This window comes from Boleophthalmus pectinirostris, unplaced genomic scaffold (assembly GCF_026225935.1).
Source record: "Boleophthalmus pectinirostris isolate CB_2022bp ecotype Guang Dong unplaced genomic scaffold, ASM2622593v1 HiC_scaffold_15, whole genome shotgun sequence".
Classification (NCBI taxonomy): Eukaryota; Metazoa; Chordata; class Actinopteri; order Gobiiformes; family Gobiidae; genus Boleophthalmus; species Boleophthalmus pectinirostris.
The window spans coordinates 6,307,897-6,330,771 of NW_026571070.1; the positions used below are offsets into that span (position 1 = coordinate 6,307,897).

The window sequence follows — 22,875 nt, forward strand, 5'->3', positions numbered from 1 at the left end:
CAAAATAGCTGTGTCCATGTGATTTGAGTGACGTAAGATGGCGTTAAACTTACTTATTGCCATGGAAACAAGTAGAAAGTGCCACCAGGACAGGTCAGGTCTGTGGAAAGATGAACTCACTGATTCTAAGAAGTTTTTGATGAGAAATGAGCATAGATACGCAGACGTTTAATGCCATACTTGAGAAACAGTCCTGGCAAAGCAATAACTTCGCCATGTAGACAAGCAGATGGCAGACCCTTCCACCAGAAAAGTTCCACAATGGGTCTTTAAAGCTCCTATATTACACAAAACTGACTCCTGTGAGCTTTAAGCCATGTTACTATTGTAACAAAAACAGACCTGGAGTTGTGTTTTGTTTCACTGAGTGCGTATCCATGCACAACAGTGTCCTGGTTATGATCAGGTTTTTTGAATATCCCGGTTTCGTCATGGTGCATGTAAACACAGTATCCTGAATAAGCAAGAATCCAGGATTCTGTAGCTGGTATATTCCAATTGTAACCAGAATATTGTGACTTGTATATACAGTATCCTGAATACAGCAACATAAAGTTGAGTGTGCTTGCGACCAAAAAACACTTTTCACTGTTTTCATCACAACGATAGCCAACATAAATAAAGTGATCAACATAAATAAAGTGACCGTACATGAGTGAAATGAGAAAACCTAAACCTGCACATGTGCAATCAGCACTCATCTGACCTGCACATGTATGATCGCTGAAAAGTTAAACATGAACTATCTCCAACACGATAGACGCACATAACAGACTCACCATCATCAGCACATCCTCTGTCACAGAAAAAAACACACATATTCCACTGAGTCATGTCCTTAAAGGTTGTATGGCGGATTTTTTTGTTTGTTTCAAATTGTCAATGAAAGTTCAAAATAGAATTATAGAGATGCAGCAGCCTTGTAATTATGATGACCAAAAAAAAAAGAATGAAAATCCATCAACTGTGGACGTGGTGGGGGCAGATAAACATCAGCCAATAAAAAACAAGGCTACCTCTTCATCTATTGGCTGTTGGGTTTTTAATCAAACTCCCTACATTTCTAGCATCACTGACTTGCCGGCGCGCTGGGATTGGTTCTTAGCGCTCTTTTCGAACTGTAGCTTCCTCTCAGTTTGCACAAAGTTTGTTGTAATGGCAGACAAGAATTCACGACCAGTTCATCACAAAAGAAAATCCGTTTTTGACGTCGAGGAAAGAAGAAGAGAAGGGGAAAAGAAGCGAAGCACAACATTTGAAAAAGGACAAACAGTCGCTGCATTTCTCTTTCCTTGGAAAATCTTCTATACAACCTTTAAGTCTGACAGAAGCTGAACCGCATCAGCGCACAAGGAGCGAGCTGTTTTTTCAGCACTTATAGTTTATGCAAATGAGTCATGTGGTTTTAAGTTTTGTTTCTGTAAAACGTAAACAAATGTGTGCAAAGCTAAATTATATTATCAAACGGGCTGACGTGGCTCTATAGTGGTTATGGTTTATATGTTGTGAAGTTGAGTTTATTAATGCAGAAGATTTTAATTAAGAATCTGTTGTGGTGTGTTTGGAAACGTTCGGCTTGATCGGCGTAGTGGATTGTGCGACGCCTCATAGCTCCTTACCGCTGGGTCGGAACCTCCCGAGCTTCCTCTGCTAAAGGAGCTCATGGTTGTTTGTATTTTTCCTGGTTTATTAAATATATAATTTTTGCGCTTGCACATTTGTAAGACTATGTCAAGAAACTGGGATACTCCATTTAATCATGTACACAGACGAGTATCCCAGTTTCTCAGCGCACATGTAAACAGCAGATCCTGAATACTGCCATAACCGGGATATGGCTAATAACCGAGATGCTGATGTGCATGTAAACACTGAGTAATCCTTTATTTTTAGTCTGTTTACATCTCCAAAGCTCAAAATGCTCTGTTCCACCTTATGATGTCATGAAGCGGCAGTTTTGACCATTACGACTTTCACTCACATGTTACAATTAAAAAGCAAACCCCCATTTTTTTTAAATCCATAACGCCATTACGTTTTAGCACATTATTCTCACATCATTTTTTCCCCATCAGCGTTTGCATTAGCGATGGCGTTTGTTCAAAATCTCACTTATCTCGGTTCAAGTTTGGTTGTTACTGGCAGCGATGTCAGCGTTGCCCGGAGCCAGATGGATGATTTGGCTGTGAATTTGACTCTGGGTAATAAAAAAAAAGTCCAAATTGTGTCTTTATTTGGCGTCGGATCTGTGGCGATGGTGGCGAAGGGACGGCTCTGGAGGGAGGATAAACAGCGCTATGTCCACAAAGCAAATGTGTTTGAGGGACACACACGCCGTATTAGCAGAGACGGCGGTGTTCTGGCAGAAATTCATTGAGTTTCGGATTTTGGTTTTCATGAAATAATGTGGAAATTTTGTGAATTTTTACCAAACGAAATGCATGAAGTTTAATTAAAAAACAAAGGAAACAACATATAAAATGAAAATTAAAACGCTTTTGTCCTGAACCAAAAGCCCTGGAATAGAAGAAAAGAGGGATTTAATCAAACTTAATAATAAAAGATAGAAACTGTGTCATAGTTTGGAGTAGTATAGTAATTGTACATTGTGGAGTTGTCAAAAGTATTGAAAATTGTATTCTAAAACTAGTATTGAAAGTATACTCATTCAAAAGTATATATCTACACAGATATAAGACCACATGGGAATATGAGAGATATATGATATATATAAAGATACAGGACTACGTTCATACCATACTCCATACAACTGTACAACAACTCAGCCTTATGTAACAGATAACCCATGTCCTGTCAGTCATCATATCATTTTTGCACAGTCTTCCCATGACCTCTTATATATAGCTGAAATTTTATATTTTATCGCTTATTTTTCTATTTCAGTGTGGGTGTGTGTGTGTCTGTCTCTTGCTATCTTTATTGTTGCTTATTTAGAATTTATTATTACTATTTATATTGTTGTTATTATATAATATTGTGATGTGTGAGCTAAGTCTAAGTCTGAATAGAAAAGATATCAAGATATGATTTAAAATTAAAAATAGAATACTGTTGTCTAAAGAAAGTGTTTTTTTTTTTTTTGGTTTTTTTTCGTGATATCAGAATCAGTATTGAATAGCAAATCTAACTTCTTGGGTTCTTTTTAAAGACAATGCAGTAAAGTGTATTTACCTTGCTGCAAGCCATCTTCAGAAGTGTCACCGGTGTGTGTGGTGACGTGTCGTATATCAGTTGTTGTTACTTCCTGTGGGCGTGGGCAGCCTGATGGACCTGGCAGGTCGCTCAGACTGACCACGCCTCCCGTCGCCCGGTGTCTCTGGAGGAGGGTGTCCCAGGTGTGTGAAAGGAGGAACGATCATCACGGTTAATGCTGTCCGTGCCTCGTTTTCTGATTTCAGTGGCCTCCTTGATCCTCCTTGATCATAGCAAATCTTGTAGCATATCTAGCCAGCCTGATTCTGTCAGATCTCAGAATCTCAGCAGGTCCAGGCCTGGTCAGGACTTGGATGGGAGACTGCTGGGAAAATCAGGAGTCACAGGGGGCACTAGTCACAAAAAAAACTGCTGTTGTGTCCTTAGGCAAGACACTTCACCCACATTGCCTAGTGTGAAAGTGGTGTGTGTGTGAGTGATGGTCGGAGGGGCCAATGGCGCTGATTGGTGTGGCAGCCGCGCTTCAGTCAGCCTGTCCCAGGGCAGCTGTGGCTACAGTAGTAGCTTACCACACCTGGGTATGGAGTGAATGAATAATGCTCTGTAAAGCGTCTTTGTGACAAATGTCTGTGAAAAGTGCTAAATAAATAAAAACTTACTTACTTACTGTTCTTTAGTATCAAAACTGAGTTTGAAATTTCAGCATTGTGAGGACAGAGCATTGACAATGTCTAAAACAAAAAGACACCTCATCTACTTCCACTCTTCTGATCCAGCCCAATTTGAAGTCGGCTTCAGTTTTAGTACTAAAAATTCCCACAAATTTTCCCACAGACTTTTAGAAAAATATATTAAATTATATTAAAAGTTTAAAGTTATCACAGAGGCTCACTAGCCATACATGATAATTATCCATATCACAGTAGTTTTAAATCCAAAAAGCACATTTAAAACACAAGATTCAGTGAAATGTTTACATAACTGAGCAGTTTATTAAGATTCAGAAACCGTCAAAAAATCATTCAAAAATTCTAAGTCTTGTGGCCATTAGTCGCCACGTAGCTGATTACCCCTGAGCTTTCAAACTTTTATTTATTTTTACTTTTTTGTAAAGTCTGTGAGAAAATGAATAGGAAATGTGTGGGCGTGCTGTCACTGCAGAGCCCCACACGGATGTAAAGTGGAAAATGCTGCATCTAAACTATAGTTAAAAATACCACTGATAATGCTGTTGAGCTGCTCGTAGGTTTGACATTGCTGACTTGTTGCATCACTTTACTTCTCACTTAAGTTTACATTTGCAGATTTTCACACTCATGATTAAATCCACACTGACTTCCTGCTGCCCCAGAGTAAACGCTCAAACAAACGCAGTATTAGTCTTTGTTTTATCCTCCTGGTCAGTGCAGTTTTGTCCTGACCTCTCCGTCTCCGTCCTTCTTTGACACAGCGCCCCCTGTGTGTTCATTCAGCCATTACAGAGACAGTGTTTGGTCTGCTCCCCCTGAAGCTACACAGTGACCTAGACAAGAGTGACAGTGCAGGAAAGGAGCACACGGACACAGCTGTATGCCACTTTTAGGAAGTAACTGAATACTTTTAATCTGGTTTTCTGTTCAAAATGTACTACTACTAGTACTAATTATCTACTATTTATGCCGCTACTGCTTCTACTATTACTATTACTACTACTACTATTACTACTACTGGTACTGGTACGAATGCTACTACTTCTACTACTACTACTGATTCTACTTCTACTGATTCTATGGTTACTTCTGCCACTACTACCTCTACTACTACTACTACTACTGCTACTAATGCTACTATTGCTACTAATGGTATTGCTACTACTACTACTACTACTACTACCACTGCTACTGCTACTACTACTACTACTACTACTACTACCACTGCTACTGCTACTACTACTACTACTACTACTACTACTACTACTACTACTACTACTACTACTACTACTGTTGCTACTACTACTACTACTACTACGACTGCTACTGCTACTAATGCTACTGCTACTACTAATGCTATTCTACTTCTACTGATTCTACGGCTATTTCTGTTACTACTACTACTGCTACTACTACTACTGCAACTACAACTACTACTGCTACTAATGCTACTACTTCTACTACTAGTAGTACTGCTACTGCTACTACCTCTACTACTACTACAACTACTACTACTGCTACTAATGCTACTATTGCTACCAATGGTACTACTACTACTACTACTACTACTACTACTACTACTATTACTACTACTACTACTACTACTACTACTACGAGTGCTGCTGTTACTACTACTACCACTTCTGCTACTACTGATTCTACTTCTACTGATTCTACTGCAACTACTACTGCTACTACTACTACTACTACTACTACTACTACTACTACTATTACTACGAGTGCTGCTGTTACTACTACTACCACTTATGCTACTACTGATTCTACTGCAACTACTACTGCTACTACTACTACTACTACTACTACTACTACTACTAGTAGTACTATTACTATTACTAAAACTGCTCCTGCTGCTGCTATTACTACTACTACCAACATTACTGTTACTGCTGCTTCTACTTCTAATGATTCTACTGCTACTTCTGCTGCCATTACTACTACTACTACTACTACCAGTGCTGCTGCTACTACTACAATTGCTGCTACAACAACAACTACTACTACTACTATTACTACTACCACTACTATTGCACAAGGCTCTCAAAAGAAATATGTCTAATAGTGTTAAAAGGTATAAAATTGATAAATCAAAAGTACAGGAAGACTTCAGATTGTTCTGTGGTGTTTGCTGAGATAAAAAATGCATAAGATAAATACAAAACAGCAAAAATACAAAACCTAAAGTCTGAGTATATAGTTGAGATGAATAATATAACTAAACTAAATCTCTTCTCCTGTCTTCTGCAGCTGCACACAGACCTGGACAAAGGCGACAGCGCGGTGAAGTACACTCTGTCTGGAGAAGGCGCCGGTTCCATCTTCACCATAGACCAGACCACGGGCGACATCCACGCTCTGCGCAGCCTGGACCGCGAGGAGAGGCCCTACTACACCCTCCGAGCTCAGGCCGTGGACCTCAACACCAACCGGCCCCTGGAGCCCGAGTCCGAGTTCGTCATCAAAGTCCAGGATATCAACGACAATGAGCCCAAGTTCCTGGAGGGGCCCTACACCGCCACCGTGCCGGAGATGTCGCCAGTGGGTAAGTGGAGGGGAAACGGTGTGATGGTGTATTTCTGTCCGTTACCGTGGCGACGCAATGCATACATTAGCAAACACTGTCAAAAAAAGTTGAGATTGTCTGAATGCTGAATACAAAATGGGTTTAAACATCACTTTTTTAAGATTGTAGTTTCAAGTCACTTTGTTATGGTCAGATTGTCTTAAATTAAAGTCTAAAAAATCTCAGACGGAACAGTGCCTACGGTTAGAATCACACAAATTAGTTCTTTGTGGTAAAATTTTGTTAAGAAAAGCTCAGATTAAAGTCTAAAAAAGCCTCAGACAGAGCACTGCCTGCAGTTACCATCACACAGATCAGTTCTTCGTGGTTAGGTTTAGTTAAAATAAAGATCGGTTCTAAATTCTAAAAAGTCTCAGACAGAGCTGTGCCTACGGTTAGCATCACACAAATCAGTTCTGCCTGGTCAAATTTAATTAAAATGAAGCTCGGATAAAAGTCTAACAAGGAATTTTGATCAGATCAGCTCCAAATTATCAATATAACCTAATGAGACTCACTATTGATACTTTGCAGCTGACGTCATAAACATTCCTTGTTACCCATAGGCACTGCTCTGTCTGAAATCTGTTAGACTTTAATCTGAGCTTTATTTTAATAAAATCTGACCATGAATAACTGATTTGTGTAATGCTAATTGTAAATTCTGCTCTATTTGAGGCTTTGTTAGACTTTTATCTAGGGTTGTAACGGTACATGTATTTGTGCTGAACCATTCTGGTCCGGGACGGGGCTGTGCACGAGTGAATTCGCACAATTTGTGTTTGTTTACATTCCACCGCTACATGTGGAGCTACACAGAGGCTCGGCTCTTTAATATTCATGGGGGAACTTGTCCATGATCGGGGTGGCAGTGTTTCCCGCTGTGCTTTATAGTTAGGGCGGCCACCTTGAAAGCAATTGCCCCCCCGCCTTGCAAAACTACAGTCATTGCGTCCCTTTTCTCACTTTTGCCTTTTGCCGGCACAGAATCCCCCCCCCCACCCTGTCCCTGGCAAAAGTGTATTTTCAACCACTGGGGACGTTGTAACTGCAGCAGATCTGTACTTACCTCAGACAATGTGGACAAATTGTTTTTTTCTGGCCAAAAATATTAAGATTGAGTAAAACTTCATGCTGGAACTGTTAGTGCTGCACTTTACCTTTTGAAAAGTTTTTTTTTATAATATATCATACATTTGTTGCTTATTTGAGAATATTTTATTCAGCTTATTAGTTTTACCAAGCAGCACTTTGCATTTATTTTATTTTCCCGTTTGTATAATGTTAAAACAAATTGGTTTTCCATTTTGTTCCCTTACTGTACTGAAAATGAACCGAACCAAGACCTCAAAACCGAGGTACTCACCAAACCATGATTTTTGTGCAGCGTTACACCCCTACTTTTATCTGATCTTTCCCTGGGGGTGTGATGTTAACCGTAGGCACTGCTCTGTCTGAAGCTTGATAGACTTTTAATTTAAGCTTTATTTTAACACAATTTGACCACGAAGAACCAATTTCTGTAACACCAACTGTAGGTTCTGCTCTAGTTGAGGCTTTGTTAGACTTGTATCTGATCTTTCCCTGGGGACATGATGCAAACTGTAGGCACTGCTCTGTCTGAACCTTGTTAGACTTTAATCTGAGCTTTACTCTAACAAAATCTCTGGTGATCTGATTGGCCCTGTTAAACAAGTTTCTCCTACATAAAATTACAGTCAGCCACTCTCATCAAACATGACCAAAAATATGTCCTTTTTTTGCAACCCCCCTGTGGAAAACACTGCAGTCAGATCTGTTCTTTGCGATGTCACCTTGAATATAAGAGCATAAAAAATGACTGATAGGCGTTAGATCCGTGCGCTTTTCTTCCCCAGTCTCCTCCCCGTGTGCAGCCTCTGTTCTGTTCTCGTTTGAATTCAGTGGGTGAGCTCAGGAATCATCCAGGTACATCCAGAGACTGCCCCGTTCCGCCCCACGGCTCCAGATATTTCACACACAGTTATTCTGACTCTGCCCTCCCAGTCTCTCTCTGTCTTTTACCCACAATGCACCGCTCCAACGACCCGCTACCACCACCACCGCCGCCGCCACCGCCACCGCCACCCCTCCGTCCAGCCCGAGGCACCCGTATCAAGGTCATTGAATCCTGATGCAGATGAGTACAGCCCCAAACCTAAAGGCAACTCTTGGAACATAAATGACCCTTTTAGCTACGGGCTCGGCTGACGCATTTGGGTGACAGTGGACGTTGTTAAAAGTCCAAATTTGTGCTTCCCATGGGCGTGTTTGGAATAGTTTTAGTTAGAAAAAGAACGTGAATACCTGGACTCTAATTATGATTTGGTTTAGTGGGATGATAGTTGCTTCGAGGAGTCGGACGAGACACAATTTTCACAGAGAGACGAGACACGATTTTGACATAATGTAGTGTTGTAGTCAAGACCGGAATAATTGAGCCCAAGACCTGGCCAAGACCAAGACAAGACCAAGACCTTTGAGGGTTGAGACCAAGATAAGATCAAGACATATAAAAGTCGAGATCAAGACCAAATCGAGACCATCTTTGTCGACATTTACAGTATTTTCGGGACTATAAGTTGCACCAGCCAAAAAATACTCAATGAAGAAGAAACTATAAGTCGCACTTTTTGGGGAAAGTTATTTTATCAAATCAGAGACCAGGAACCGACATTTCATCTTGAAAGGCGAGTTATAGTAAAAACAATAGAATAGAGAACAACAGGCTGAATAGGCGTTAATATGTTAACGCAATATAACAGTTATTCAGATAATTAGAGCATAAACAACACAACATAAGTTTACCAAACTTACGATCTCACTCCAAATCACTAAATCCATTGAATTTTTCATCTTCAGTGTCATTTCTGCATGACCTCTGGAGATAAACCATAGATCCATGATGTAAACAGAGCACCACTTCCTCTTCTGTGTCGCTGTTACGGCCCCAGGCCTTAGGTTTAATTCTGTGTGATTTTTGTGAAGTTTCCATTCCTGCTCAGAATCTGGTCATGATTGGTCAATGCCCACCTCACCTGCAGCCACCTCTATTTAAGGAGATGCCAACCTGTTCGGGGCTGCTGGCCTTGGTGGTCAGTCTGCCATTTTGGTTTTGTGTTTGTGTGATAGTTCTGTTTTGTGCCTTTTTTGATTTGGTCACTCGATTCTGTTTGTGGGTTTATGTGGTTTAATTTGGAACTTGTGTTTAGTTTAGTGTGTGAGTTTTACCACTCGTTTTAGTGTAAGCCTGCGTGACTCCTTTTCTGGCACAAAACTCTGTTTATTCTGTTGTTCTGTTTCTTAGTTTAGGTTGTTTCTGCTGTTATTTACCTTTACATTCCTGTTAATTAAACATTACTTAATTTATTCCATTTTACATCTTGGTTTTATTTTTGTTACTTCCCTCACCCCAAACGAGCTGGGTCGTAACAGTCGCTGTCGTCAGACTCAGCATCAGTTCCAGTTAGAATTATTCCGGTATTTCTGAATCCCGACAGGATCATTTCGATTGTCATTGAAGTCCAGGCTTTGTCAATTCATCCAGTGACTTCCAGGAAAGTTGCATGGCACAGCCGACCGGTTGCCATGAAGCTGTGTTCTCCATCCCCGCTTTCCATCAGTCCCTCACAAGTTTCTTGCTCACTCCAAACTTTCTTTCTGCTGCTCGATTACCGTTTTCAGCAGCAGATTTCCCTATTTGCAGCAGAGCAACGGCTTTTTCTACAGGAGACATGCGCAGTAGAATGCGAAGTGATAGTGGTACAGGAGTAATAGATACTGACACACAAGCCTAGAGCCTCTCAAGGCTGTCAGTCTGAAAATTTTAATATATAAGTTGCACCAGAGTATAAGTTGCAGGAAACACCCAAACCATGAATAAAAGTGTGACTTATAGTCCGAAAAATACTGTATTTGGATTTTACAGTTATTTTGGCACATATAGGTCAATGTTTTTATACATCTATCTCCATTTTATCTGATTAATGTTCATTTAGGCCTAAAATAAGCCAAGCAAACGGTGCTGCACTGAAACACCCTTTTTTTGAACCCTCACCCACAGTTTGAGAACCTCTTCTTTAAGAGAACTTCCACTGGCACTTTACAGAAAACTGTGAAGAAAGTCGGTAGGATTTTTAAACCTGTTTTTTCAAGTCTCTAACTGGAGTTACGTTCTCTTACTGGTTTTGCAGTGGTATTTAGCCAAACGCACGTCGTGACAAATACAGATGGATTTGTGCACTTTTATTGGTAAACTTCAACCACATGTCGCGGTAAGAAGTTTAGAAGAAGAAGACAGCAGCGACTGTAATGAAATATGATCGCACTTGACGAGTGTCAGACCTTGAGTCCGAGACAAGAACAAGACCAAGAGACTTTAAGACCGACACAAGACCAAGTCCAAACCCGGTCGAGCCTAAAGACGAGACGGAGAGCATAAAAAAACAGTCTTGAGACCAAAACCTTTTTCAAGTACAACGACACTAATAATCTGTAATAAATTAGTAGTGCAATCTAGTTCACAAGGTTGGTTTCATGTATTTTACACTTTACGGGTCATTGTAGTGCTGCTTTTTAGAACTACAGCTTCACAAATTGTATAACTCCCCAGCTTTAACTCTTTTTTGTCTAAGGAAAAAGTAAATTCAGTGGGAAAAAAATCTCGTGAGATGAGTTTTCTCATGTGTCCATGATCTTGTGGCACGAGATCTTGTGGCGTGAGATCTTGTCCCATCCCTAGTACCTACTGATAAATATTTACAGTAGTTTTACATCTGTGAAGTGACAGTTTATGAAAAAAAACTTGAGGAGAAAAGTACAAAATACAGGAAGTAGCGGTGAGTACTAAAACGTAATACCTCTATCCATGCCACAACCAAAATACCATCCAAAATGCAAAACAAACTAAGACGAACTTTAAATTTTTTGGCAGGTTAGGGTGGGTTGGAGATGTTATTGCTTTGTCTGGAATGTTCCACAGTATGGCATTAAACCTTTCTATCTTTATGGAGACCAAACCAGACCAAGTTCCAGGTCAGATCAGTCAGAAGTCCTGTTTTTCTAGTCACTTTTGAGCTATAAAACCACCTAGAATTGAATAAATGTAAAGTAGAGCTGTTATATAATGTCATACTATGGAACATTCCAAGCAGAGCAATGACATCTCCATAGAAACAAGAAGGTGACGGACCCCCAGTCATAAAAGTTACGCAGTCCACCTTTAACAAAATCGTGTTGACCAGTCTAAGCATATTCCTCTGCAATGTATACATGTTGTTTATAATATGTCTTGTTATGTGAAAGTTATGGAATAATCTCTATTTAAGTCACATCTGCTGCCTGTGAAAGTAAACTTATAAAAACTTAAAATTAAATTAGAAGTCTACGCTGTCATAAACAATGCATATCTGCGGCTGACAGCTTGCGGTTCCCTATATAGCATATTCTATGGCTAAAACGGATAACTAGGAACATGATGGTAACATAAATGATTTGTACGATAGAATAATTAGCACAGTCTGTTTTTAAATGGTGACAGACACATAGTATAAATGCATTTTAAGTTTTTTCGGGAAACATAAACTGCATATGTCAATAACATGACTGGTGGTTTGTGTTTTTTTTAGCTGTAAAAAGAATAAAACCAGTGACTAGGGATGTAACAAAAAACGAAATATCGTGATATCGTATCGTCAAAAGTCTCAGAATAATATCGTGGGCTGTCACAATATATCCAATCACAAGTTTCTTTGCTTAAATGCGTGGTTTTATAGTAGCAACAGCTTAGAAACATCCGGAACTACGCATCCCATGATTCATTTCGGTGCAGACAACATGAAGAAACATGTTTTTTACTTGAATTCTTGGGATTATGACGGAAATAATTTACACCAAAATACTGTCAAGGTATTTTAAAAGCAGAAACAAGTGTCCCATCTACAATTAAATCAGCCTCTTCATAATATCGCAATAAATATCGTACCGTGAGATGCATATCGTTATAATATTGTACTGAGAGATTTGGATATCGTTACATCCCGACCAATGACCAACAGATGCAGCAAATGGCCAAAAAGTTATACCATGAGGCTACCAATATTTGACTGTATTTGACTATTTTGACTGTATATTCTGCTGTTTCCTGTTGTACTTTGGGTTGCAACAATGAAATGTCCGTATTGTGAAGCAGGAAATGTTATTTCTTTGCCTAGAATGTTTCACAGTATGACATCAAACAGCTCTACCTTGCGTTTATTCAATTACAGGTGGTTTTACAACTAAAAAATGCATTCTGACTGTGAGACTGGCGCCACCTAGTGCTTCCGCTCAGTTTCATTTCTCTCCAGCGATTAGGTCAGGAATCAAAATATACTAGACGGTTTGGAAGAACCCCAGAAGTTGCAGACCGCGCACCGGCCAATCAGGGAAAAGCTGAACCAACCCGAGTTGCGATACCAGACTGCATACGCTATCCTCCTTTGGACTTCTTTTTAGCGATGTCCTGATCAAATTGTTTTGCCCCCGAGTCCGAGTCATTTGATTTTGAGTACCTGCCGAAACTGAGTCCCGATCTGATACTTCTACAAAACATTATGAAATGAACTAAGAGCAAAGAATAAGATCCAGGATGTGTGCGGGATCAGATTGTGTTGATTTCATGTGAAGTATTTGGGCTGAACTTGGTGTGAAAAATCAAATGTCCAAAACTTTCATTTTATTAACTTTTCTAAGCATGCACCATCATTGTTGAAACTCTTGACTTTTACCACAGTCTGGTCTTGGAATGTGTAACTTAGTAAACTTTATGAACTGGACAAAACAGGAACCAGACCAGAATCAGATCAGACCCTGAGACTCGACTCTGCACAATCTAGAGCAGGGGTGTCCAAACTTTTTTCATCAAGGGCCACATGTTTAAACACAGATGACGCAGAGGGTCGATCGAGGGCCGTAAACTAGTGCTCAATACGGTGAATAATTGAAATATTTGCAGGTTTAACACATTAGAGTGAGCTGTCAGACTTTATTCATGCTAAGCTCCTTAAAACCACACACTAAATATTAAATATTAGCTTTATCAAGGTAAATTTTCAAAAAAAAAAACAACTTGTAGTACAAAATTTTTTTTAGTTGATGCAAGGTAATTTGGGCCACTTCACCTGGAAGCCTGAGCCGCATTTGGGCCCTGGGCCATAGTTTGGACATGCCTGATCTAGAGTTTGTATATTTGATATTATATGGAAGCATGTGCATTACATTTGAAACATTTAAGTTCGTGTATGAAATCCAAATAATACAAGATCTTACCAAATAAAAACAAGATGACAGAAGCCCCACAGCCTCTCTGCAGCGATTGGTTAAATAAAAAAAAAAAAAAAAGTAGACGGTTTCCACGAAGTGAAACTGGCCGATGAATCAGGCTAGGGTCGCCTCTCCACAGATCTAACCTGTAACTTAGTCTGGTGTTCGGTCTCCATGAAGACAGAACGGTTAAATACCAAACTGTGAAACATTCCAGATGAATAATAATCAAATTTGCCAAACTACCCATGAGAAAAGTTACACAACGCACCTTTAAATGATGAACCGCATGCATTTGACTAAATTAACACTTAGAAAAGGCAGTCACGACTTAAATGTATATAAATGGCGGTAACACGGTTTAATGTTGCTAATTGTTTGAACGCCTAATGAATCACAGCGTCGAAGTACGAAACAGACTCTGTGGAGAACACTGCCGCATCCCTCGGTCTTAATGTAATAATTATTCAGCCCACAATGAATAATTCAGAGCCATAATAATAGAACATTTTAATAAAAGTAGATATAAGAAGAATGGGTCTCTCTGAGGGTTTGCACAAGTCGGCAGATGAAAGTGAAAGTGTAAAGAGATTAGAGCAGCAGACAGAGGAGTTTAGAATATTAAAACAGGATTCTGGCTGCAAATTAAAGCATTTAGCAGTGGCATGTTAGTGCTGGCAAAACGGGGAATGTTGCTAATGCTTAAAAAAGGATTTACAAAGAGGAGACATTTACTCAGAAGAGCTTTGTCTTCGTCACGGGGAGCTAGAATCGACCCGTTTTAGGTATTTAAGTCACGCGTTTATCATTTTGTATTGTTTTTTTTTTTTTTGACGTCACAATTGGGGACTACGTGTATGTTTACGGAGGAATGCTCAGCGGTTACCATGGTGACACAGCGCACACATTACCAAACACTGCCCGATAAGGTTTAAGATTGTCTGAAAACTCCAGAAAAAAACTAAATACAAAACAGATTAAAACAACACATTTTCAGGAGTTTATGGTCCCGATTTGGTGCCAATTTGGTCCCAATTAGGCGTTTGATTTTTGACAAAAATGTGAAAGTGACTAACTGAAAATACTGCTGGCTTATTTGAAAGGATTGTTTAACAGCGTAAAATCATCTCACTTGTTGTAGTTTCAGCTAAATCAATTTTTTATGGTCATATTGTGTTAAAACAAAGATCAGATTAAAGTTTAATTTGAGTAACAGAGCTTCAGACAGAGCAGTGCCTCTAGTTTGATTCAGAACCCCGGATAATGTCAGTGATATAAGCTGCAAAGTGGAAATTGGTTTGTCCAGTCAATAACAGTGATAAGGTGACAGTAAATAAAATGTAAAGGTATTATATTTGTTCTCACATAAGTATTGAACCACCAAGTTTCAAGTTACTACTACTACTACGACTACAAGCACTCTACCTATACTTTGCAGTGACATCACACTGGGGGCGTTCTACATGTATGTGTATACATGCATCCCGAATTTCAGACTTTCGGTCACTGTGCAATGCATCCTGGGAAGGGTTAGTGTCCGAAAAAGTGAGCATCAAATCTCCATGTTTGATTTGTGTCTATTGTCAAAATCGATTTTTCAAATCTTTTGAACCATATTGCTTTTGTTTCTGGTTCTGAGATTGTCATATTTTAGTTCAGACATCTTAATTGTGTCATTGTTGGATGTCCTAACAGCGGAAAACGGCTCGAGAAATGGGCTTTGGAAGTTTGTGAACTGAGTGAATTCGCAAAACATGACAGTACTGATACACAGGAAGGACGAAAAAGGAAACCTTTGGCTGCCTAAGAAATCATCCCGAGTTTGCAGCGAACCTTTTGTATGTGCAGCACCAACAAAGCAAAATCCCGATCCCTTGCTCAACCTTGGTTACGAATTTAAAAAGTCAATGCCAAAGTAGAAGGCACCAGCTGTTCGCCAAGAAACACCTTCCACTGCAAAACGACCAAGACGTGATGATGTGTAGTGGCGCCTCCCATCACCACGGAAAATCTGCGTGCATACTGTGAAGCAAAAATGTGTGGAATTTGATTGTGTATGCAGACCAGGCAGTTAGGTGGCGGCGCTAGGTGGTGATGTATGTGACATAAACACGTTCACGACCTGAGAAGATCTGACCAGAGTTTTGCGTCTTGGGCAGTGTAGACGGAAACGCTACGGCGGAGCAGATTCAGCTTTTCCACTCTGGAGGGTGGTTTCAGATTTTTTGCATTTTTAAGCCCCAAAAACGGCATCACCGTCTAAACAAAAGGCACTTCTGATAAAATATTTTGTCATTTTTACCCGCAAGCGTTCTCGTGTAAACAGACCCTTAGTACTGTTTTTGCTTGGAGTGTTCCGCAATACCTGATCTGACCTGTAACCTCGTAACTGTGGAACATTCCTCACAAAGAAATAACATCTCCATGGAGACAAGCAAGTCGCAGCAAAGTTAGATGACATACCGTGTCTTAAACCTGCATTTGCCTCCATACGTTGTGCGGCGGTGACCTTTGCGCGCCCGGCTCTCCTCTTCATTTTTCACACGGTTAAATAAAGACGGTGGGTCCGGGCTCTCGTCTCTCACCTCGCAGGGGGACGCAGACCTCTTCTCTGGGACAAGTGCCTTAATGAACTCATTTCTGCGGTATACTCGGAAAAACTGCGCTTTTTGAACAAGACAGGAGACAGATGGAAAAAAAAAAAAAAAAGAAAATCTGCGAACCCCTGTTGACAAAGTTGGACTCCGTAAACCTTGGACAAAAAAACGAAACAAAATGCCAATATGGACCAGAAACTCTAGGTCACTAATTATATGTCTGTTTTTATTATATATACTTTTTTTTTTTCCTTAGTCGTCTTTGTTTTCACGTTTGCTGAGTGGGTGATAACGATGATGGTAAAGGTGATGTTAAAGGTGCATTGTGTCACTTTTCTGGTGTTATTGCTTTGTCTGGAATGTTCCACAGTATGGCATTAAACCTTTCTAACTTCATGGACACCAAACCGGACCAAGTTACAGGTCAGATCTGTGGAGAGGCAACACTGCTCACAGTCCTGCACCTGGTTGCTGAAACGGGCGGGTTTTAACGTTCGGGAATTTTACGGGCGGGTAAAAATTACACATGGGTCAGGACTAAATCAGGACTAAACCAGGACTACACCAGAAGTAATCCTGGACTTAAGAGAGAGAGAACCCCGAGCCCGTGAAACAGGGTGTCAGCAAAGTACGACCAGGCGACGGCTGCGGGGAGCTCTGAGCTGGTCCTTTCGCCTGCGGTCACCCGACAGTCCACGCGGGCGCACCTCCGGACCTGTCCCAACACTCAGTCCTGACGCAGTCCTGGTTTAGTCCTGGTTTAGCCCTGTTTTTGTCCTGGTTCTGTCCTGGAATCAGTCCTGAGTTACTTTATTTTAACCAGTGACTGCCTTGAGTTTTTTGCATCTTTTTACTGATTTCTCTTCCCAAAGAGCGCCACTGAGTTTGATCTACTGTGTATTATCCTCTGGAGGTCCAGGAAGCGCTTCTTTTGAAACCTTTTTTCTGGGTTAGTCCTGGTTTAGTCCTGGTATGTACGGCGCAAAAGTCCGGCATCTTTATCATTGTTTCTTCTGCTCAGTAAATAAAGCCTGTGAAGTGAAGACAGTCGAGTCGCGTCTGTGAATTCGTATTTGTACTAAAGAAAGTGTAACCGTTTCATTTCGTTTTGTGATTGTAGTTATTGAAGTCGTAACTTTTTTAGTTTGTGTTCTGATGGATGCTTCAGTTAGAATCCTTTTAATTTGTGTGTGATTTATCGCGGGCACGGGCGGGTAACGGGTGGAATGTTAACGGGCGCAGGTTTAACTTTGATAAAATCACGGGTTTAGGGGCGGGTGCGGGTCTCCAAAAAAGGACCTGTGCAGGACTCTGACACTGCTCACTGTCAGAAGTCCTGTTTTTCTAGGTATTTTTGAGCTATAAAACCATCTATAGTTGAATAAATGTAAGGTAGAGCTGTTTAAAGTCATACTGTGGAACATTCCAGGCAGAGCAATGACTTATCTAGTTTCACAATAAGGACATTTCAGTGTTTTAACCCAAAGTACAACAGAGATCAGTAGAATAAACAGTCAAAAATCCAGAGAAATAAATATTAGTAGTCTTATAGCATAACTTTTTGGCCTTTTGTTACATCTGTTGGTCATTGGTTTTGTTTTTTTTTCACAGCCAAAAACACAAACCGCCAGTCATTTTATTGACATATGCAGTTTATGTTTCTGTTTTTCAAAAAAAACCAAAAAAAACAAACTACAACAGCATTTGCATTTATATTATGTGTCTGTCAGTATGTAGTCTAACTTTTCTGCGACTTGCTTGTCTCCATGGAGATGTTATTCCTTTGTGAGGAATGTTCCAGAGTTACAAGGTTACAGGTCAGATCTGGTATTGTGGAACAGAGGACAATTGAAACTCTCTGGGGCTGTGACGCAAACTGTACACACTGCTGTTTCTTCTTGGTATTTCTGAGCTATAAAACCACCTGTAGTTGAGTAAATGTAAAGGTAGAGATCTTTAAAGTCATACTGTGGAACATTCCAGACAGAGAAATGACATGTCTATGGACAGAAGCAGAACGGACCCTGCAGCAGAAAAGTCACATACTGAACCTTTAATAATAATAATAATGGAGAATATTTGGGATTTTTTAAGTGGGGGTATGAGATTCGTGACTGAACCAGGACGAAACCAGGACTGAACCAGGACTAAACCCGGTCTAAACCAGGACTGAACCAGGATTAAACCAAGTCTAAACCAAAACTGAACCAGGAATAAACCAGGTCTAAATCAGAACTAAACCAGGTCTAAATCAGAACTAAACCAGGTCTAAACCAGGACCAAACCAAGAATGAACCAGGACTGAACCAGGATTAAACCAAGTCTAAACCAAAATTGAACCAAGACTGAACCAGGACAAAACCAGATCTAAACCAGGTATAAACCAGGACTAAATCAGGACTGAACCAAGATTGAACAAGGACTGAACCAGGTTTAAACCAGGTCTAAATCAGGACTAAACCAGGACTAATCTTGGACTTGAGAGAGAGAGAGCAAGGGAGAGAGAACCCAGAGCCCGTTGATAATAATCTTATTCTATTTCTTCTTCTATTTTTATTATTTTATTTATTTATTTTGTATTTCATTATTTATTGTAAAAAATGAGCAATACCAATTAGTTTAGTTTAATTATTTTTTTTAATGAGACAGGGACAGTGCACAGTATAAATTAACCTTAACAGGAGAGATGCCTTTTGCGCCAGTGCTAATCTCCACGTGTCGTCCCCGGGCAGGTTCACGTTATAGTTCATAAAATCCCACAAACGTACAAAGCGAATGTCTTTATAATGACCGGAGCATCATAACAATTCTGTATCCTCATTCACACCCGGGTCTCTCAGCACGTTAAAATCATCATCCTTATCAAAATCATCATTCAACAATCGTGTTCTGTGCACGTTGGATGGCAGAGCCCTTCGCTGCTGGACTGCTCCTCTCTGGGCCCGTTAAAGATTGAACAGCGTGCGGCTCTAAGTGCTGCCTCCTCCTCCTCCTCCTCCTCCTCCCGTCTCCGTGCACAATCCAGAGCCCATAATGTATCAGACTGTTCATACCTGCTCCGTACGAACCCGGGCGAGCACAGTGGGATCAGTCTGTGCACTTTTGTCATTTCTCGGTTTATAAATAACCTGGGGTGAGGCGTGTCATGGAAAGGGCAAGCTGAATGGAGCGTTTTATCATATTTAAAGAGCCCATATTACGCGATTTTCTGATTCACTGTATGTTATAATGTTTATTTTTTTTTAAGCTTTAAGACATGTTATAAAGCTGTTAACTCGTCAAAAACAGACCCGGAGTTGTGTTTAATTCACACGTGTTTGAGTATACCATTATTAGTCTGTCTATATCTGGAGTTTTGTTTCATTCACACATTTTTATGGGTTCTTCTCTTTAAACAGAAAACACTGTTCCACCTTGTGATACCATGTGGTGATACAGAAAGCGCTCCACGGTGTTTTTAATCTCCACGCACTTTCACTAGAATAATTTGATTTCATTTAATTTCAACCTTGGAATTGCCAATCTCCAATGAACTAAGGTTAGGTTTACACTGAAACAAATCATTGTATCACCGCGTCGGAAACGATCCAGACACGTCCTTTCTGTGTCCGCGAGCCGTCCCTATCCACACAGCTTTGCGCATATTTGTTTACGTTTTACAGAAGCGAAACTTAAAACCACATGGCTAAATAGCATAAACTAAGTGCTCAAAAAACAGCTCGCTTCTTGCGCGCTGATGTGGTTCAGCTTCTGTCGGACTTAAAGGAACACGACTCAGTGGATTATATGTGTTCTTTCAGTGACAGAGGGGTGTTCTGCTGATGGTGAGTCTGATCTGTGTAAGTAGTTCTAGCTCCGCTGTCTCTTGTTGTTGTCTCTGGTTTGTTCAAACTTTTTTCGGCAATAGCGTCACATGACCGATGTCACGAACCCACTGCACCTGTTGAGGGTCAGTAGAGCCAGGAGAAGAAGAGATCAACGGTGGAGAAAGAACTGGGTGAGACCAAGGATCGGGAGGCGACGGCGATACGCTGCCGTGCGAGGTGCATAAGTCAGACTGTTGTTGGGCATAAGTTGTGGACGCTGGCAACACGCTGAGCATTAGTTGGTTTAAGTTATATATAAGTTATCAAAACATTCTATATAAGTTACTGATACGTTATGTATACGTCCAACTTGTTACGAACACGCTATGTATACACCCAAAATTGAAAAAATAACATCAATAGTTCAGCGTATGCCCGCGTTTAAGGGAAATTCTTGTACTTCTGCATACGCTGGCTAAATCATCAAGGTGTGACAGGGCCATAACGTTTTAGCCAAAAAGAAATACATGAAAGAAAGTATTTAAAAAAAAATATGTAAAATTAAATAAAAAAGGTTTATTTTTGTTTGGTTATGTTAATTGTATTGAAAAACTGGCACCTTTTTTTTTTTTTTTTTTTTTGATGTACGTATTGTATTTATTTAATTTTAAATATATTCTCAATGTATTTTATTTATTTATTTATTTTATTATTTGGGCTAATATGATTAACATTTTCTTATCATTATAATGTACATCACACACTTACTGGAATTTGTAGAGTGCATTTGTATAAGTAATATTTTATACTCTTGTCTCAGGGAAAGTTCTTATGTTCTTTTGAAAAAGAAAAAGAAAATAAAAAGTTCAAAAAAAAAAAAAAAAAACTGGCACCATTATTGTGAATGGGCTTGCATCTCCACAAACCTGACTCATTTGGCTTGGCATGAGGTCCTTCTGCTTCTTTCCATGGAAATGTGGATTCTTTGACTATAATATTCCACAGTATGGCATAAAAAGTATCTGCCTCCATGAAGAACGTTCCAAAGTATGGTTGAGTGGTGCAGGTGAAGCGCTCTCCGGATTATTAACAATTAATAATCTGAGCATGTTTTCGTCGGGATCCTGTACAATATGGGCCATGCCTCTTTGAGTGATCTCTGACGCAGAGCAGGGCTGGGCCTGGTTAGAAGTTGGATGAGAGACCTCTGGGACCGCAATTAGGAACGTATGTATCAGAGAGGCTGCTCATGTTATAAATTATAATTAATAAAGATCAAGTTTAAAGATTGAGCTGGTAGAAAATGCTCAGAGGAGGGAGAGTGGATATATGGTACAGGGCATGGACAGGGAATACATGATCCAAATGAGGCGGAATGTACAGTATATGAAGAAGGATGCAAAAGAAAGTCAGATGGAGCCGAAGATGCAGAGGTGAAGTTAGATGGAGAACATGATGCAGGGGATAGTCAAACGGAGAAGAGGAGTGAGTCAGGTGGAGCAGATGATGCAGAAAATAGAATCATGGAGAAGAGGAAAGGTTCAGATGGAGCAGAGGTTGCAGTGGGGAGGGTTAGAGGAGCAGAGGAGAGGGTTAGATGGAGCAGATGATGCAGAGGAGAGGGTCAGATGGAGGAGAGGGACAGATGGAGAAGTGGATACAAAGGAGAGGGTCACATGGGGCAGAAGATGCAGAGGAGAAGGTTAGATGTAGTAGATGATGGAGAGGATAAAGTCATGGAGCAGAGGAGAGGAGGAGAGGGGCAGATGGAGCAGAAGATGTAGAGGAGAGGGTCAGGACGCAGAGGAGAAGCTCAGATGATGCAGAAGAAAGAGTCATGGAGCAGAGTAGAGGGTTAGATGGAGCAGAAGAGGAAGAGGAGAGGGTCAGATGGAGCAGAAGGTGCAGAGGAGAAGGTCAGATGGAGCAGAAGGTGCAGAGGAGAAGGTCAGATGGAGCAGAAGGTGCAGAGGAGAGGGTCAGAGGAGCAGAGGAGAAGGTTAGATGAAGTAGATGATGCAGAGGATAGAGTCATGGAGCAGAGGTGAGTATGATGAGAGAAGATGGAGCAGATGGAGCAGGCAGAGGGCGATAAGGTCAGATGGAGCAGAAGATGCAGAGGAAAGGGTCAGAAGAAGGAGCAGAGGAGAAGGTTAGAAGAAGTAGATGATGCAGAGGATAGTCATATGGAGAAAAGGAATGAGTCAGATGGAGCAGATGATGCAGAGGATAGAGTCATGGAGCTGAGGAGGAGAGGAGAGGGTCAGAAGGAGCAGAAGATGATGAGGTGAGAGTCACATGGAGCAGAAGGTGCAGAGGAGAGGGTCAGAAGCATGTTGTTTTCAGTTTATTTCTATTCCTATATATTATAATTTGACATTTTTATTGACATTTCAACAAGTGGGCTCATAAACCAGGGAATTATTATGTCAGAAAGCAAATCTACTGCAAACAAAATGCTGAAGGAATACAAATTATTACACAACAAAGTTAGAAGAGCATTTTTTAAAACCCCGCACCTGATTTTTACTCTTAAAAGTCTGAAAAACAGTTTGCGATGTCCAAACTTATTCCTCACGCATTCCAACCATCCTAATTATTCACCATGATGACTTTGAGTGCTTTTCACAACTTTGAGAGACCAGTGAGGAGCTTTGCCATGAGGGTAAAGCTACCAACAACTAGCATGCTAAAGTGCACCTCCTGAT

General features: G+C 40.4%; 1 protein-coding gene across 1 annotated transcript in view; it reads left to right on the top strand.

Annotated features, from left to right (window-relative positions):
* LOC110175540 (cadherin-12-like) overlaps positions 1 to 22,875 on the top strand; it is a 458,088-nt gene that overhangs the window by 116,465 nt on the left and 318,748 nt on the right. Inside the window, 1 exon segment of the mRNA XM_055150970.1 lies at positions 6,129 to 6,423. Within this exon segment, the coding sequence (XP_055006945.1) occupies positions 6,129 to 6,423 (295 nt within the window).